The sequence below is a fragment of the Salminus brasiliensis genome, chromosome 1 (assembly GCF_030463535.1).
Source record: "Salminus brasiliensis chromosome 1, fSalBra1.hap2, whole genome shotgun sequence".
Lineage (NCBI taxonomy): Eukaryota > Metazoa > Chordata > Actinopteri > Characiformes > Bryconidae > Salminus > Salminus brasiliensis.
This window is the reverse complement of record NC_132878.1, coordinates 62,745,332-62,764,969: the sequence shown is the minus strand read 5'-3', so window position 1 is coordinate 62,764,969 and position 19,638 is coordinate 62,745,332. Positions and strand designations below refer to the sequence as shown.

Genomic DNA, 19,638 nt, shown 5'->3' with positions numbered 1-19,638 from the left:
ACAAAAGCAGCATCAACTCTTAATACTCTTGATTTCAGAAACAATGAATGAGCAGGTGTCCCAATACTTAAAAGGTGTGCATATAGAGTATTATTTCTTACAGTTCCAGAATAATTCCTTTATGTTATGTAATAATAGGTCATGTGATTTAATAACTGAATACGAAAGATATTGTTTAAGGGATTAATCATTGCAGCTTGCTCTGAATGTTATGGCTCTGACAAACTGGTCTGATGAGTGTTATCTACTCTTTTCTCCAGGTCTCCCAGGGGTTCTGCCTGCGCTTCCTCTCGCTCTGGTACGTCCGGGCCTCGAGGTGGCGCTGCTGCGGGCCACTGCCAGTCCTTCCTGCTGCGAGTGCTCAGAGCCGCTCTGCCACTGCAGCTCCTGCTGCTGCTCATTGTGGGCTTGGCGTGTCTGGTGCCCATGACTGAGGAGGACTACAGCTGCGCCCACGCCAACAACTTTGCCCGCTCTTTCCACCCCATGCTTCGCTATACCAACGGCCCTCCACCAATATGAGCCACCTTTTTTTTTTTTACCTTTCTCTCAGACTTTCTTCAGGATCCAGCAAGATACTTAAATAGACTAGAATGACTGTTTGGTAGCCAAAGTTGATGTGTTCTTGTACAGTTAAACACCGCTGCTACATTCATTTTTTTTATTCTTCTTCTTCTTATTAAATTATGAACTGCAATCAAAATGTAATGAGGGTCTCTTGGTCGCAGGTCATACCTGTAGGGAAAAAAAAACAGTAAGGCCCAATTACTTCTCTCTTATCCCTCATAAATCAGGGGACGATGAAGAGTGGAGAGTCTGATATGTGCTACAGCACTGACTTGAGCTTATTTCAAGGTACTGCACTTATACCGTCCAACAAAATGTCCAATGTTTGCTTAATCTAAGAAAATTATTTTTTCATTTAAAATTTTATTTAAGACAAAAAAAAGTTAGAGAAAAACTGCACTTAAGGTGAGTTTAGTTTATCACATATGGTATTAAATTATTATTTTTTTTTTTACTTTTATTTTTTGGCATGCGGTTACTGCAGTATGTTTGTAAGACACGCCAAACAATCACTTATAGTGTTGCTGGTCTATGAGAGACCTGTATTTTTAAGCTTAGGCAACCATTACTGACTGAGTAGATCAATAGGTTATTACAAATGTATAAAACAAAAAATGAGATGAAATTCTCAGTGCTTATTTATGTATGTACAGTTTGCTAATGCTGAAAAAAATGTCTTTCCATTTAATATATACGAAGTATAACTCTGGGTCAATGTGTTTTTTTATGTTTGTGTGAGCTAATGAACCAACATGTTTGTTATGAACTAATGTACTGTCTTTATTTAGGTACCATAAAACAATCATTTCCATCACCAGAATTCCTTTTCTTTAATAGAAATTAGTACATAAATTAATACATGTAGGCTCACTTTACCAAACACCAAGTCCTGAAGCTGCTGAGGGCAGTACACTCGTTTCTAAAGCTATTTCAGTTGAACTGTTAAGAGTGAATGCATTTACATGATGGGCAGAAAAGCAAATAGTAGTAATGCATTGTCATGCAAGTGTCAGAAATCAGAGCAGAATGAATATTTGCTTTAGGTTAATTAGGCATCAATTCCTCCAGAATAGTCGTTACAATATACGAGAAGAGCAAATATACATGGCAACCCTACAAGCACTTTGGGTCCACATGTGTAGCTCTAGTCTGACAGGCTGGCTTATCAGTGCAGCAATGAGAAGAAAACTGAAGCACTGTGACACTGCAATAAAAGTAGCATACTGTCAAACATAAGTCATTCAACATTCATGTTTTTCTAGAACAGCCCTCAGCCAAGATTCATAAAGCTGTTGTGAAGTTGTGCCAATGCACAGGTTGCCAACCCTGCTCCTGGAGATCCCCTGAACTACACTTTGTAAGGTTTTCCTGCTCTGACACACCCTAACACAACTCTGAGAGGGCTTGTTAATGAGCCGATTAGTTGGATCAGGTGTGTTAGAGAAGGGAAACAGTATGAGCCCGTAGTGGGGCTCTGTAGTGTACTATAAAAGTCACAAAATGATGGTTTTAAATCAAAACCGAGCTTAATATATTTGTAATAGAACAGTATTTACAGTTACATGTGGAAATCTGCATGAAGACGCTAGTTTTATGACTTATAGGGAGTAATGATGGATTTGAGATTTGTGACGTCAGCATTGTCAGAAAGCTCAGTTTTTTTATTTTAAGAATCTTCACCTTTTAAAAATAATTAGATACATGTGGACAGCTTTAGAGTAGGTGTCGAGTTTACTCCAGGACCACGGTTTGGAATCAATGTCGTAATGAATGTGAAAGAATTTGGGCCTTCGCTTTAGCTGAGCCACATAAACAGAGGAATTCTACAGAGGGTTCTTTGAGTGATTTGCTGTAATTGTGATGTGTGAGTGTAAGGAACCTTTTAGAAATATGGTTCTTGTAGAAGTGGTACTTCTGTGACCTTGCTTTAAGAACCCATTGAAGCACTTGCTACATCTAAGAGTGCAGTGATATTTGTGGAGGTGCATGTTCTGTTGGTTACAGAGTAAATTATTTTTCCACTGTACAGTTTTTCAGTCCTTGCAGCAATCTGCAGTCATTTTTTTCTACATTCTTATCCAGCTGGCTTTTGGATTATGCTGGAAGGATAACTCCGCGTCCTCCAGTCAGTTATATGTCCAGCTGAAACAAGATTAGCAGACGAAATCTGCCTTTTAGAATGATGAAGAGGACCTGACTCTCCAAACATCTCAGCGCTCAGATGTGTTTTTTTTTTTTGTTGTTGTTTTTTTTTAACAGCTTCATATATTAACCATAAATTCTTCTCAGTACGTGGAATTGGATCCACCAGGGCAGATCCACAGCTGTGGTTTCAGGGTCCATGGCTTCGGTCAGGACGGGCTGGGTTCGGCTGTAAGACCCCGGGGCATGTGGAAAGGCTGTTGCTGCGGCTAGTGGAGGTGGTTGAAGGGGAGTCCCTCTCGCTTTGCATCCAGATACGGGATGTTTTGCCAGGGGAGTGGAGCCGAGCTGCGTCTAGCATCTCCAGCAGCAGATCATACAGAGGAAATCTGTTCTTGCACTTCATGCTGTACAAGTGCTCCATACCTTTGTTGCTTAACAGGAGGGTGGAGAGACACAAACATGATTGGCACTAATATAGCAATGTAGAATGAAACATAACCTGGTCATAATAAAGATTTTCTTTTGTTCTGACAGTTCTGACACTTGTGTTATTATTATTGATTATTTCCAGATTCCTCAAATCACAATCTTTATCAATGTGTAACCATAAAATGTTGACTACTGCCCTCTGCTCTGTTTCATGACCTCTTCTTGCTAGCCAGGTGGTCGATATACAAAATAGCAATAGGTCATGAAACTACACTGCTCAGGCATAACAGTAGAACCACTGAAGGGCAAAGTAAAAAATATAGATCATCTACAGTGGCATCTGTCTAGGGGTAGATATATTAAGCAGCAAGTGAACAGTCAGTTCTTGAAGGTAATTTCCAAAGCAGAAAAAATGGTCAAGCATAAGAATTTTTGACAAGGGGCAAACTGTTTTGGCTAGAGGGTCAGAACATCTCTAAAACATCAGGCAGGCCTTGTGGGTTTTTTTCTGGTATGCAGTGGTCAGTAGCTGCCAAAAGTAGTACAAGAAAGGAACCTCCTGTGAATTGGCAACACAGTCATGGGCACATAAGGCTCATTGCGATCCACGAAGGGCCACCCTTACGAGTTTTCTTTAGTTTTAGTTCCCTAGTGATTAGTATTGTGCAAAACTGCATCTTTACCATGTCCAACAAAAGTGAGGCAGTACTCCAAACTCATTTCGTCAAATAAGTCTAACTATATCTTTTTCTTGGTGAATCGGTCATAATGTGATGCCCAACCAACCATACTCTGATTGGAATCAGACTCACTTCAGATGAGCACAGCCACAGTGAGGATGCCGGGCAAATGAAAACAAATGCTGAAGAACAAGCAACCCTGTGGTTTAGGGTGGTCCACATAAGCCCCCCCAGAGGGACTCATGAAACTACAAATTAGATAGACTGTGTGTGCTGATGCAACCTGTTCTAAATGACACAGTTTAAAAATGTTATTTGAAATCAGCATCATTATTTTAGGCATGAGCCTTTATGTTCTCATTATGCTTAACTACATTCCTCTCTCTGAATAGCTGCTTGTCAAAAAGCTGGGGTCAGAGCACAGGGTCAGCCATGCTACAGGACCCCAGGAACAAAGAAGGATCAGGGGCCAAACAGTAGCAGCTTAGTACACCTGGGTTTTGAACACACAACCCAACAATGTAATCAACAACCCAGAGCTCTAACCAATGGGCCACCACCGCCCTGCCCTGCATTTACATTATTTTCAGCAATGTCAGTGCAGCTCCACCCCCTGGTCATAGTAATGGACTTGTTCTATGACAGCTGTATGAAAAGTATATAATAATAGTCAGGTTCCTCGAACATATTTACAACACAGATGATTTTGTTGTTGTTGTTGATGGGACCACCAACTGGCTCCAGATAATACTGACTATAATACTGAAGAAGATGACCAACAGAATATATGTAATCTCCCTGATCAACAGAACTCATTGTCAGTTCAGGCCAAACAACAATGGCCTACATCTAATGGCATACCTCAGATCTTTTCTCTCAGTTGTGAATGAAATAAGGAAGTCACTGTGATGTTCCATAACCAGAGTTAGGTTGACGAGGTATGAGAAAGCTGGAGTGAATGAATTTAAATGTATGGATCTAAGGAACCCCCTTTGCTGTCTTCTGCAAAATGTTCAAGAGTGTTACATTTGACTGGATCCAGTCACTAAAAGAATAGGACAGACAGAAGTGTATTTGTCTCACTTTACCTGATGTCCCACCTCTGTCCCAACTCTATCATGTGGGAGTGTGTCCTGTGCCTTGCCTCACCTCATGTGTCTGATATGAGAGAGCAGCAGGAGGAGCTGGGCCTGCCGGCGGCACTGCAACTGCACTGAGATGCCCGACTGGCTGGTGTAGTGTATAAGTGCGTCAGTGATGCTGTCCAGCATGCATTGCACCATGAAGCTGTCTCTCAGAGGTTCCCCAGGTGTGGAGCAGCAAGAGAATGCACCTAATTACCCATAGAGAGAGAAACAGAAGAAAGTGTTGAACTGTGTTCTGTCAGGTGCTAGACTCCATTTGAACTTCATTGCAGAGAGCTAGACCAGGTAGAAGCTCACTCCACTAGCAGGTGATGTGTACTTTGTGTGGTGTGCTCCCAGTGCTGCTGTTGAAGCACTCACCAGAGTTGAGCAGTATGATGGCTTTGAGGCACACAAACTCCTCTGACTTGAGTTTGAGGGTGCGGAAGCGAGCCACGGTGGCCAGAAGCATGTCAAATATCTCCGCCATGCCCTCCACACAGTCCCCTTCATTCCTAAAAGGCAAGAGGCAGAATTTAATAGGCAGGTAGGGGCCCCACAGGGTACAGTGCAACTTTCCATGACTTTCCATGAGGACCCTTTTCCTGATTGCCATAAAGACAGTCAACTGTGATTAAGTTACCGCAGCTTTTTCTGTGGCAGTGAATGCAGAAGGGGAGCTCAAACTCCAACACGACAAAGCAAAAGACTGGGATATGCGCTAGGACAAAAACTAAATCAAAACTTATGCGAACTGGACTTCTCCAGGTGAACCAAACTGGAGCGAAACACAGAACAGAAGGGAAAGCACCAGCTTATCATCGTTAGTAAGACTCGAAAAAGACAAGGCTGGGGAAGCAACAAACATGATTGGCACTAATGTAGAAATGTAGCAATAACCTGGTCATAATAAAGATTTTCTTTTGTTCTGACAGTTCTGACACTTGTGTTATTATTATTGATTATTTCCAGATTCCTCAAATCACAATCTTTATCAATGACTAACCATAAAATGTTGACTACTGCCCTCTGCTCTGTTTCATTAATTCTTCTTGCTAGCCAGGTGGTCAATATACAAAATGGCAAAAGGTCATGAAACTACACTGCTCAGGCATAACAGTAGAACCACTGAAGGGCAAAGTAAAAAATATAGATCATCTACAGTGGCATCTGTCTAGGGGTAGATATCTTAAGCAGCAAGTGAACAGTCAGTTCTTGAAGGTAATTTCCAAAGCAGAAAAAATGGTCAAGCATAAGAATTTTTGACAAGGGGCAAACTGTTTTGGCTAGATGGCTAGAGGGTCAGAACATCTCTAAAACATCAGGCAGGCCTTGTGGATTTTTTCTGGTATGCAGTGGTCAGTAGCTGCCAAAAGTAGTACAAGAAAGGAACCTATTGTGAATTGGCAACATGGTCATGGGCACATAAGGCTCATTGCGATCCATGGAGGGCCACCCTTACCAGACCAAACTGGCGGAGCAGAGAAAGCACTTATTATCGTTAGTAAGACTTGAAAAAGACAAAGCTGGGGAAGCGAGTGGAGGCAAGGCTAAAAGCTAACCGCCTACTGTCTCCTAACTTCCATCTCTTCAGCGCATCACACTAAGAGGTCACACAGAGAGCTCAGTGTTTTAGTTACAGGGTTAAAACTATACCATAATCTGCAGCTTCTGTGAACAGTCAGTAGTGCAGTAAATCAGCCAATAAAAGCACCCCCCCAAAAAAGTCACATACTATTCATATACCAAACAACAACCTACAGTATATAATAAAAGCATTCTTTGACACCTTCACTAAGAGTTCACTTCTTGACACTGAAAGTGACCGACCGCAACATCTTACATCTTGAGTAAGCAGTGTTTACATGTGAAATTCTACAATAATTTAGTAAGTTAGTGGTGGATTATTATGTTCTGAAAGAGGAAAAAAAGTGAATCATAAATCTGTAATCAGGTTTGCACCCTGAAAGGACTTCCATATTCTCAGTCTCTCCCCATCTCTGTACTTCTAGTGAAAAAAGGTGGGCTGGGTGCCATTGAGAGCACTGTTTACTTGCAGCCCGAAAGCACAGGCTGTACCTGTAAAGGGCAATCTCTCTCACTCCCACTCTCGTTCTCTCTCTCTCTCCCTTTTCCTCTCCTTTTTAATCTTTTCAGTCTTTAATACCCCCAAATCTTTCCCTTTCTCCTCTTTTCCGCTCTCACTGCCTCCTGTCTGTGCACTTGTTCAAAAGCACTATACCCCCTCCCGAAGCTCCTCTGTACCCTCTGTGTTTTTGATTAAATTCTCACCTCAAGCAGTGGTGACGCTGGCTCTCCTCTGCCGCTTCAGGCCCTGTTCCCTAGCACATCTGCTTTAATTACATAAACCTGTGACATGGCCTTCTGAAGAGGAGCAGTGGGTTCTCTGCAAATAGCATTCTTAGGCTTTTTAGCAACCTGATTTTTTTTTTGGCTAATAATCAGTCTATTTTGCGACTTTTCCATAGGACACTCTGCGCACCACGGCTCTTACGCAGTATCACTAAATAAGTAGGAAATGGAAAAATCCCCACGAGAGCACAGTGACATTAGCCAGCAGAGACACACTACTAAACCTCAATCATCTATGTGGCCTGTTCAAAAGTCTGGGCACAAACCTCACAGAGTCAGGACTTCATAGCTTGCTAACATGTTTTGGACCTACAGGTTCTTGAGATCTTGTAGTTGCAATTTTTACAACACATCTTTTCAGAAGGTCCAGGGTTCAGAGATGTTTTTATGTTCTTGGGTCGTCTTGCATGCACAGATTGTTTAGGGTCTATTCACAAATTGTCTATGGTGTTCAGGTGGTGGATTTTGGATAGCAGCAGGTATTTTCTTCTCATGTCTCTTCCATTAAGACTATGTTTATGTAAGCAACGCTGCTGAGTGGAACAGTGCACCACCACTTTTGACTCAGCTGAACCTTCCTGATGATTCTTGGCCTTCATACAGATTTTCCTGTCTTACCTGAATATAAGCATTTCTCACTGGGAGGTTTCTTGGTGTTCCAGACCTCATCTTGATCTCCACAGTTCCCATGAATGGACATTCTGCTCTGTGGAAACCATAAGCTGAAAAGCCTTAGCCTATACCCTTATACCCTAGGCCACACTGATGATTATTTTTTTACATTCTGTTACGAATGATATAGTTACTGTGCGTTAGGATTTGCCAACTGCCAAAATGTTTGCATAAGTATGACACAGAGTTGGGTTGACAATCACATAATTTAACCATAGCGGAGCCAGTGGATGGAGATGTAACCTCTAAAGATAATGTAGTTGACGTTTCTTTGTATAGTGGACATTGTCACAAAGAAGCTTTACAGATCCGGGTCCAAGCCCCAGGTGAGCAAGTCAATTGCAGTGGGAAAAAATAACTCGCTCACAAAGAAAGGAAGAAACCTTCAGAGGAACCAAGACTCAAAAAAGGAATCCAACATTCTCTGGTCGGTCCACATCAGATAACAAGACAGATAACACAACAAAGAAAATGTGGAGAGCAGGAAGCAGCACTTCTGTAAATGTCTGATGTTTGTTTATTCATCAGCACTTAAAGACTAATGTTGATTTCAGTTCACGTCGTTATTTAAACATAACGTTCTGCATTACTGTGGCAGTGGTACATCTAATGACACTCTTGAAGGTTTTGATGATGGTACCTGTCAAGGATGAGGTCCTGTGCAAAGATGAGTTTGCCTGGAGAATGGAGAGACCTCCAGATGAGCCCAATCATCAGAATCTCCAGCCAGGAGCTTTCCAACAGCTGTACCTGGTCATGCAGAGAGAGCTCCTGGAAGCCTGCAGAGAAGAAGTGGTACTGTACAGTACTTCAAGCTCGTCAGTGCTCAGTGTGAGTGAATAGCTTACACATTTCAAAAGTGACATTTCTGACATTTCTGTTTATTTAGTTGTTGAATTATTTTAGAGCAGTAAAATAGCAATAATATCATTTCTGCTGTCACTTGATGTACACTGTTAGTCATAAAACATTTTGGCACACTTAAGTCATTAAGTTAATTACCCATAGTGGTAAAAACGTGTCATAAAAAATGAGGTAAAGTCATTGGATAACATTGATGCAAATTCAGAAAACTACCCTGCCTGGACCATACTGTACTATTAGTGGACTACTAAAAATGGGTGTGTTCTAAAGCTCTTGACTAGTAGTGTGTGTGTCTGGTATTAAATACTACACAATAGGATTTATAATACAAGTGCCACACTCTACCATGTCAGTGCTGTGCTGAGAATGTTCTTCCACCCAAGTAATATGGTCTCTTTCCATTAAAAGATGGGGTAGAGGCAGTTGATTATCAGTTTGTATTGTCAGTACAAAGTATAGGTATCTGCTAGGTGTTCCTGATAAAATGCCCAATTAGTCTAGGTCTCTCATTACTGGTTCTTCTTGCTTGAATTATGATGTAATATGATGCAGGGCCACCAGGAGGAGGTCTTTCAGTAATACGTTGTGAGGTACCCCTTTAGCCGCAGCATGGGGTTCAATTAACACATTGTAATGACTATATTAAAGGGAACTCCTTATTACTGCAATTTGGCTCTCCACATTCAGACACAATCCGAAGCATTTTCTTCCTTTTTATCTTAAAAACAGTGTGCATGTATGTGTGTGTGGGGGATATAAGGGCTCAGTTGGAGGTCAATTGAAATGAGCCCTAGTGCTGATGACAGTAATCACACCCAATTTCTTTAGTTCTCTTTTTGACCTTGTCATCTGAAGCTGTGCCACCTGCGCTGCTGCCATGGTTACGGAAACATGCAAGGACGTCGCCAAGGATACTCAGGCACGATTCCGTAACATCATGGTCTGATTCTCAGAAACACACATTTTGTACACTTTACACTGAAAAAACATAACATCCCTAAACCTCTGGTTTAGTGTCTGGACTTCAGTTCTTCCTTCTCAAACTGAGGAACCAACATACTGGTTTCATAGCAGTTTCTGGATCACTGGGAAATATTCTAACTGTGTTCTTGTATCAGGGGAAACTTCACATCTTCTGTTCTCACACCTATGGATTTGAGCTTGCATGGGAGAACGTACAGAGTAGAAGATACAAGAAGGAGTATTTACCAGGCTTTACCAGGCCACAAGGAATGACTGGGGTTGTTCCGTAAACTGCTCTGTATGTCAAAACAAGGGTCCAAGTTTTGGCTTTATTGAGACAAAGACTGGAATACAATCATCATAATTAATGTTGATGTAAAGTTAATGTTTGAGTATCATCAGCAAAAGAATGAAAAAATTAATTATATTTCCTAATAATAGGCCTCAGAGGGAACACATTTAATACTAAACAGTAATGGCCCAAGGATAGATCCTTAAGGGACCCCTTGGCCTTGGCACACTGGTACAGTGTGAGATTTTTTGTGAGAAATTTCAGCATACGGTCTAGTATGACAGACATATCAAAAGTAACACTTATGTCTGATCTAATAACATGCTTGTATGATGCAATATGGTTAGCAACAAGGCTAAGCATCATTTACATCACACATACATCAATTTCCTACACAAATCAAGTGCTTGACATGGGATTCTATAAAGGGGCAATCACACACGCAGAACTTTCCAAATATTCTCTAATATTGTTGATTCTTTAACACAAAACTTATGACCTCCCTTCATTCAAGGTGCATAACCAGCAACTGCATTGCTATCATTGGCAGAATAGTTGAACGGTTGAAGTATTTTTTATGGTTACATTATTCTTGGGAAGATCCAAGCTTTATTACTGCCATTTTATCCTAATTAAAGCTCATTTATGCTTATTATAGCTATTATTATTATTATTATTATTATTATTACAATAACAATCCACCAGCTAAGCCACCAGTTGAATGACTTTCTAAGAAAACTAAGCATCTAATTTTAAATGTAATGTTCTTGTTGTGTTATGAAAAAGTCAAAGCACTTACATATATTTGCTTATTCAGGAAACTGGACGCATGATGAATGGCTTTAGATGGAACGTTCTTTGGTTGTCTGGAAAATTTGTCCACCCTAGGAGTTCTTTTATGAGCTATTTATTGGATATTTTTTTAAATACAAATGTCAGGTGTGTTGTAATATGTGAGAACAGTACATCTGACTTTGGTACTGCCTATAGTTTTTATCTCAAAGGTCAGCAAATAGAAAATTAAAAATCTAAAAAACAAAATATACATATATAATAAAATGTGATATACATAATAAGAGCCCTTAAAGCCATAGAGTGCTCAAGGTTGTTTGGAATCACGTATAACATCATAGCTGGGGAGGTCTAGGCCATCATGCTTGATGTAACACAGAAACATCAGACATGTTAGTCATGACTTGGCATTTTGAGAAGAAATAGTATTCCTCACCAGGCACTTTCTTGGCCCAGGCGATCATGTGGACAAGCTCCTTGTCAGCCATGTTGGTCAGCAGGGTCATCATGGTGATCTCTGTGTAGGGTCGGCTGTGTTTCTGGCGGGAGCAGAGGGTGGGTGGTTCTGCCCCCAGCAGCTGCAGCAGGACTTGCTCTGGGCTCATGCAGAGTGCGCTGCGGCTCCTCCTGCTGTCCTGCAGAGCGGTTGTCCTCAGCTCGGAGCGGCTGGGTATCTCACTGTAAGTCCGCTCACGTCCCTCCACCCTACCGCGCCTCCTCTCTCGCCTCATAGTACGACCCCCACGCTCCTTGCGGAAGCCTGGGGAAGGATAGACATGTCATGTTGATTATTCTCTTTTTGGGGGTTAATCTCACATGTAAGGAGAAGAAAGTAATTGGTGTTATTTACATACATTATTAAAACTCCTGTGACTATATCATTTATAAAACTATAAAGATCCTTCACTTGTTGTAAAAGTTCTTCACACTCACACTTCTCTATTACAAGCCTGGTTCTTCTATGGCATCGCTCAGAGAACCTCTATTGTTAATTATGTTGTGATGGTGATTTTTTGTTTTAAACATTAAAATGTATTTTGATAACATATGTATTAAGGTTTTCAAGATTCAATATTTTATGCTAGATATATATGTGTGTGTAAACTATCTGAATCTAATGTTTCTACTATTCTACTCTTTGCCAAACCTTTTAAGACCCTTGAGCGTTGAAAATGCTGAATCTGCAAGGGTCAGTACTTCGGCTCTGTACTCTCAAAACCTACATATTATCCTGATTACTAAACAATAAGTCTTGACGAAAAGCTGAATAATCAGCCTGCGGTTGAAAGGGTTAAATATTTCTAAAGGAATTCGTTTCTTTCCTGGATGTTACGCACACCAAGTAGGAGTGAGCTCTGCATGTCCTTGAAAATGAGTGAGCACAATGAGAGGAATTTCTCATGTAAACTGAGCTAATAGCCAGCAAAACATTTTTTAAGACTTGACGCTGCTGTGATTTTAAGTATAGAAAACACTGCCTTCAAACACAAGTGTGTTAGCTCTTTATATTCTAACCTCCCATGCATTACAAAAGCTCAGGAGAAGCATAAGATCAAGTTCATGTTGAAGAACTGCACTGGATTAAATGTAAAACTGGTTTTACATTTGGGGACATTCTTCTTCAGTAAAATACCACATAGTGTCTTCCCTGACCCTGCAGTCTGTCTGGTTGTCTTCTCAGATGAAAAGATGAAAGTGCTAGGGGCCTACTACTTTTGAATGAGGTAATTATGTATTTAGGAGGTGTCTTGTAAGAGGTGCTTATGCGAATTGCTGTGTGTGTGCAGTAGTGCTCGAGATCAGTGCTCAAGTGTTTTAGACTGATGGGTAAAACCACTTCTTTTGGATACTAATATTAGAGTTATAGAATTCTTAAGTCTCTATATAGATATAGACATATATAACACATGTGGGACACACATGTACCTGCGTACACAGATGATCCAAAGCATTCTAGGCCTGAACGGGTACAGTGAATAAAGTTAATAATGAACCAGCGACAAAGAGTTGGAAGCCCAAGGCTAATCAGTGTGCAAGACCAATGAAGACCATCTTATCCGAGCTAAACCAAAAGAACTTTCTGCAGTGGCTCCACCTCACAAATCACAGCACTTAAAGGATTTGTCTTACAAGATACTACAGGAAACCTTATATCCTATATTAAAAAAATAGTATGTATTATTACATTATTATATATTTGTAAGGTTCTATATGTGACATATGGCAATTGTCACACAGACATTTTTATCTCTTTTTGACATAATTTGAATCAGCTGGCAGTTCTTTACACTGTATTCAGATTCCATGATGAGCAACAGAAATGCTTCAAAATGACCTGGAATTAAATATTTCCACCCTGACTTCCATTCAGTGTTAACAAGGTTAACTTTTGAACAAAGTTATGTAATAATCTTACATCCAGGTCCTTACACATATATAGTTATGGAATACTTTTCTAGAATAAAATGGAATTTCAATGAAAGTTAATGTAAAAAGATTTCATGCCAGGTCATTTTGGAGCATTTCTATTGGTCCATTGATCAGAAAATTCTTAAACAACAAAAGAACAACTGTCAAAGGGTCAAAATGTCAAAAATGGCACAATGATGGAGATACAAGATTTTTGCATGACAGCAAAAATATGCATATCCTGAATCTGCATAAAAAAGTGTGTGTGTGTCTATGGATTGTGAATTATTCATTATGGATTGTGAATTATTCATACACACCTCCTTTCATCATGCCAACTTCATAGCATTTGCGTAAACGGCATGCTTGGCAGCTCTTTCTGCGGTTCCTGTCGATGGTACACTGGTTGGTTGCTGGACACACATAGTCATTGTGACCTGGAGACAGACCAAACCCAACAGTATAAATGTCACATGCTCATGCTGATTCCAAACCAGAGGCATACAGCAGTGAAGGCAACAGGGCAGCTGATTAATGGCCTTGACACAAACCACATCCTGGTTTGGAAGATGATGTGTGTGAGATCATGCTGTAGGTCCACAGTGTACAGTTGGGAAGGATGAAGAGTGGCTGATAGATTATAAAGCAAGCAGAATCACAGAAGAGGACAGTTTTGCATGTACTCTTCCTACCCTTATCCATTTACATTACTACTCTACTCCACTCTACACCACCATAACAACTAACTTCTTGATTTCAAGGAAACTGCAACAAGTGCATGGATTTACAAGACACTGCAGTTTTCTTCCGATTCAAATCCAAAGAAATAGTGGTGGTGTTGCGATGGCAGCCATAGTCAGGACACATTTTTGTTTCTTCTGTAGACCATTGATATGTGAACGGTACTGTGAAATGGGTCTCAGCCTTAGCCCTCCTTACTGGTGGTAATGGTTGGTAGTTATGTGGTTTTCTGAGGAAAACTTTAAATTCACATAAAAACAGCTATGGCTCTCACTCTTGCAAATGAGGTAAAGCTGCGAAGCTACAAGTTACAAGTTGAAGCACACTGGCCAACAGGCTGACCACCCAATGGGTTTAAGTCCATTACTCAAAAAGCAGGATGGATAATGGCAGCCATTAAAAGGGTCAGTCTGCACTGCATGCGCTCAATGGTTTGTGTCTGTGTCTGTGGACAGATTAAAAACATTAGTTGAATTTCAATGAGGTCTCATATATTGTACAGCAGGAGATTCAACAGTTCATAACCACAATTATGTCGCAAACAACACTTTCACACACATTTCTTCAACCTGCTTTTACTTTTTTATGTATTTCATTAGTTGCAAGGTGCAAAAACAGCTGTTGTAAAAAATATATATAAAAAAAATGGATTTCACCTAATTTGTAAAATCAACAAGTTGTATGAATTTGCTATGATGTGCTAACGTGTGGACAAGAGAGGCTAAAAGTTAAGGACAGAAAACCACAGACTCAAAACACATACGATATAGCAGCTAATGTGCATTTGCTAAAGCAGCTCACTGGCTTCTATTATAAGTGTGATTTTAGTGAACAGGAAACTGGACAGGAAGGAACATATGATGTGCTTTCAATAGAGACAAACAAATTGTAGCACACCTTTCATTAAACCCACCACTAAATTGAACAGATTACCATAATGGCTTTACTATCAGGAGCAAGAAAGGCTCTACTGAGTTATGCTGAAAAATTAAAAATGTAAATTCCTGGAGGATATCTGCACAAACTCTCTCTTTCACATGCCGGAGGTGTGAGGAATGAACCCACATGGCTCACCTTGTATGCTCCTCTTGAAGAAAGCCTTGCAGCCCTCACAGGACCACACTCCGTAGTGATATCCTGACGCGTAGTCACTGCACACAGCACAGTAGCGCGTCTCCTTCACCATCTCAAATGCTCCTGAGGCTCCTGCTGCAGTGTACATGTCCTGCCTGTCGGTGGCGCTGCACAACTCCTCTCGCACTGCCTGCTGATTGGCTAGCACACTTGACCTAAGGTTAGACAGACAGAAGTATACAGTATATACACATTTTATTATAATAATATATAATTATTACAATATAAATATTATACAAATAGTAATAATATTATTTATTATTCTACTGAATATTAACTTAATTCTCGATATTCTACAGATTTGTCATCCAATTTCAAATCATGTACAGCTCCTCTTTCTGGACAACATTTGCTATTTGACTGAGAGCTGCTTAGTGTAATTTGCACAGGATGATCAACATATTTGCATTGAAAATCTTCTTGAAAGAATTTAAAGTGAAAATGCACTAAAACTAAAAGCCTGAGCCCATCTGTAACATGTCAATGTACATGACATCAAGCAGGGTCACACAAGATGAGTCCTGTTCACCTTTGACCTCTTGTTCCAGTATTAGTAAATGTTTGTTTTAGGCTTTATTCTGTTGTCCATCAAACTACTGCGCAACATCTGAGACAGATTGGACCACCATCACTGACAAACACTGACATAACTACTTCAAACACTTTTATCGCTGGCAGCTTTATGTAGCCAATATCATATTTATTTTCTCCTTGCTAAGAACAACAGAAGCCTATGTTCAAACTCTGATCTGACAAGGTCCAAATGTTTGTAGTAACCTGCCCACCCAGTACTTGAGTTTCTCCCATCTTGAAGTAACAGCCCCTAGGCTTCTAGGAAGGCTTTACTCTAGACTGCTGTGACAGTGCTGTGAGAAAGTGATTGCATTCAGCCACCAGAGCATAAGTGAGGTCAGGTGCTATTGTTGGATGATCAGTTCGGGATCAGAAACTCCACACAAGCTCATCACAAATAAACTGGAGCCTTATCATTCCAGAGAACGCAGATCCACGGCTCTACAGCTCAAAGCTAGGGTTCTTGACATTGGGCATGGTGAACTTACGCTCATGTCCAGCTGCTACAGAGTGTCCTGTTCCACAAACTGTGTGTGCACAATTGAACACCAGTGTCTACTGTCAGTGACTATTTAGGGTGTACCTCAAAGTAGCTGAGAATTCACCAATTAGGAGGAATTCCTGGATATGGTTAAATCAATTTAAGCACTTTAATATACTGTATTCGCCAAATTTCTTAGAATTCACTGCTAGCTGTGCTTATCATAGAACATCTCTCTATTTTCTCCTTCAGAGAGGACGTGATAATCTGTGCACTCCTGTTATTAGCACATATTGTTCTTTTCTCAAGGTTTAAAAACAGAATCAGCTTTGAGCTCTTATAGACTATAAGGTACTGATTCACTCATTAAAATGTTCAATCAAGCCAATGGAGAAAGCACAACATACTATTAAAGAGTGATCATGCCATCAATATGAACAGTTTCCACATTTTAATACCTAAAGTATTATAGGATTAAAACTTTACACAGGTTCTAACATAAATAGTGCACTACAGCTAATTCTATTCAATACACTGTAATGTATTAAAGCTTAATAAAGACGAGTCAGTGTTAAAAACACTGCAAAAGAGAACAAAGCCTGAAAGTGGCTCATTCAGACTGAGGTGCAAGAAAGCCTTATCTTTCACAGGTTCTTGACACATTGCCGCCACTAACACCCACACATATTATTTACAGCAAGAGAGATCTAAGTCACCTGTTCCACAGACAGAAGTACTAATGTGTTGATTTAAAGGAATGGTTCACTGGAAGGTTATATTTACACAACTGTACCCATATCCAAGACACAGTCAATCTGCCAAGACAGGTCTGGAGTCTAAAGTTTGCACCTTTAGTTTAGCACTGGACCTCTATGGAAGTCTATGACCGCTACTTGTCAAAACTAAAGAAGCAAACTTTAGAGAGCACTGTGGGACTTGTTTCCTGCTCAGTTCCAGCACAAATCAATTATTTAAAAGTTAATCATCTTTGTGTCGTTTTAAAATCCATACCTACCTAACAACTACTAGTTAACTACAAATAACACAATAACATCAGCCATAACATTAAAAACCACCTGCCTAATATCGTGTAGCCCCCCCACCACCCCCAAGCCACCAAAACAGCTCTGACCTGTCAAGGCATGGACACCACAAGACCTCTAAAGCTGTCTTGTGGTATCTGGCACCAAGACGTTAGCAGCAGTTCTGTAAGTTGTGAGGCGGGGCCTCCATGAGCATCAACCGGTTCACTGTTTGTCCTTCCTACTGACCACAGCGCAACACAAAAACCCACAAAACCTGATTTTTTGGAGATGCTCTGACCCAGTCGTCTAGCCATCATAGTTTGTTTTTTGTAAGAGTGTCTCATGTTCTTATGATTGACCATTTTCCTTGCTTTAAACAGAAGTCACCTTCAAGTACTGACTGTTCACTTGCTGTGCAATATATCCATTCTTTGACAGAGGTCATTAGATCATCTATGCTTCTCACTTAACATGTCAGTGGTTTTAATGTTATGGCTGGTTGGTGCATGTGATCCAATAGACTGCTATAAAAGTTTAACTTTAATTAAAACGTTGTTTTTTTTATTTGACGGACACAAATGTGGTCAAAATGCAGAGGATGGTCTTTCTGTCCTCAGAAAAAAACTGTACGCACTCAAATCTCTGCTGCTCTGCTTAGAACCACACACACATATTAAAAACTTAACATTTAGAATCTACACTTTGAGTAAAGTTTGTTGTCAGTGGTAATACTGAACATCAACCATCACATTTCTAAACATTCTGATTGTAAAATAACTTTCTTACTGTAATGGTCTTTTCAGGACCTTCATAGTAGCTTTGCACAAAGGCTGTCTACGCCTGGTTGGGCCAGTGTCCAGCACGCATTGCTTGTTTCTCTGCCCAAGCCCATCCACCAAACCTGGTAACTAACCACTGAGTTGAGCTGAATTAGGTGTTTGCGAGCAGGGAAATCACCAAACTGGAAATAACCAAACTGGAAATCACCATAGAGAGAAGAGCCCTATTCTATACAGATTCACTACACTTTAACACAATGACAACAGGTGTTAAACAAACCAACACAAAGCCAATCTGACCTGTAGACAGAGCTGGCCGAAGGCTCCAAGTAATATGGCACCTGTTGCTGGTCCCCGGCATGGTTCAGATAGGGAGACGGCTGGGGACTGGAGGGCACAAACACCAGTGGACTGGCCGACCCACTGGCCATGGACTGAAGAGTTTCTTCGGCTGGGGGAAGCTGGGGGTCCAGAGGCGGTGGGTAGAAGCCCAGAGTGGATGGTCCAGCACCGGAAGCTGGGTTGTGATACTCATAAGCTCCATCCAGGAAGTGGACAGTGGAGGAAATGCCCCCCTCCTCTGGGTACATGGGTGAAAGTTTGGGGGGCAGCTCCAGCTCGCTGCCTTGGCTTGGGTTGGTCTTGCACCGCTGCCTGCTGCCACTAGCAGCCTCAGCATGCGCCTGCTCGCTGGACATCACCGTGGAAACACACACACAGGCAGCATGACTTAAAACACCAGCTGCTCACACACTCCGACTGAGAGAAAGGGTTTTTTTTGGCTGCCTTTTTTCATCTCTCATCCCTCCCCCTCTACCCTCACCCTTTGCCTCCGTCCAGTAGCCCCTCCCTCTGAATAGAAACAGTGTCATATTAGTCTGTGTTCTACTACACACACTCGCACGAGAGAAAAAGACTTTTACTCTAATTTGTTACTTAATTACAGGAGGTTGAATTTTGAAACTCAATTAAGTCATGTATTATTCATATTTAACTAAAGTACAGCCTGTGTTATAACAACAAATCAACTTGGTAATCAACTTACCTCTTAAACTCTTATTCAGTAACTTCCATGAATCTTATATCTTACTTATAAATTGTGATTGGCTGTAGAACACACTAATTCACTACAGAAAAAGTACAATGAATAATTTGATTGAAAATCTGCTATACAGTGCCTATAAAAAGATTTCACCCCATTAGATGTTTTTCCTCTTATACTGCTTTTATAAATTAAAACATGATCAACATAATTTAGTGTCCAACTCTATTGGATTGAGGTCTGGGCTTTGACTTGACCATTCCAGAGCATTCGCCATTGTAGTCTTTAAACCATTTCTGAGTAGCTTTCACTGTAAACTTCAGGTCATTCTCTTGCTGGAAAACAAATCTCCCGAGTCACAGTTCTCCAGAGTCAGATTGTCCTCCAGGATTTCCCTGTATTTTACTGCATTCATTTTATCCTCTACCTTCACTAGCTATCCAGGGCATACTGACAAAAAGCCTGTTTACAGGATGATGCTGCCTCCACCATGCTTCACAGTGTGGATGGTGTGTTTGTGTTGATGTGCAGCGTTTGGTGTTTGCCAAACATA

The 19,638-nt window shown here is 40.7% G+C and overlaps 2 protein-coding genes across 8 annotated transcripts in view; one reads left to right on the top strand and one right to left on the bottom strand.

The window, feature by feature from the left end:
• Positions 1-1,381, top strand: part of syne1a (spectrin repeat containing, nuclear envelope 1a) — a 165,590-nt gene extending 164,209 nt beyond the window's left edge. For all 6 annotated transcript variants that reach the window (XM_072685563.1, XM_072685603.1, XM_072685554.1 and 3 more), the window contains one exon: positions 261-1,381. In XM_072685563.1, coding sequence (XP_072541664.1) covers positions 261-522 — 262 coding nt within the window. In that variant the 3' untranslated portion in view covers positions 523-1,381. The remainder of the gene's footprint in view (positions 1-260) is intronic.
• Positions 1,373-18,816, bottom strand: esr1 (estrogen receptor 1). Of its 2 annotated transcripts, none has more exons than XM_072685674.1 (8): positions 18,344-18,816; positions 15,126-15,340; positions 13,631-13,747; positions 11,338-11,661; positions 8,631-8,769; positions 5,327-5,460; positions 4,971-5,154; positions 1,373-3,143 (listed from the first exon to the last, which is right to left on the bottom strand). In XM_072685674.1, the coding sequence occupies exons 1-8, from the start codon at positions 18,739-18,741 to the stop codon at positions 2,900-2,902; spliced, it is 1,755 nt and encodes a 584-aa protein (XP_072541775.1). In that variant the 5' UTR covers positions 18,742-18,816; the 3' UTR covers positions 1,373-2,899. The 2 variants fall into 2 exon arrangements, with proteins under 2 accessions (XP_072541775.1, XP_072541787.1); XM_072685686.1 differs by lacking the exon at positions 18,344-18,816 and adding an exon at positions 18,051-18,192.
• Positions 18,817-19,638: the final 822 nt, after the last annotated feature.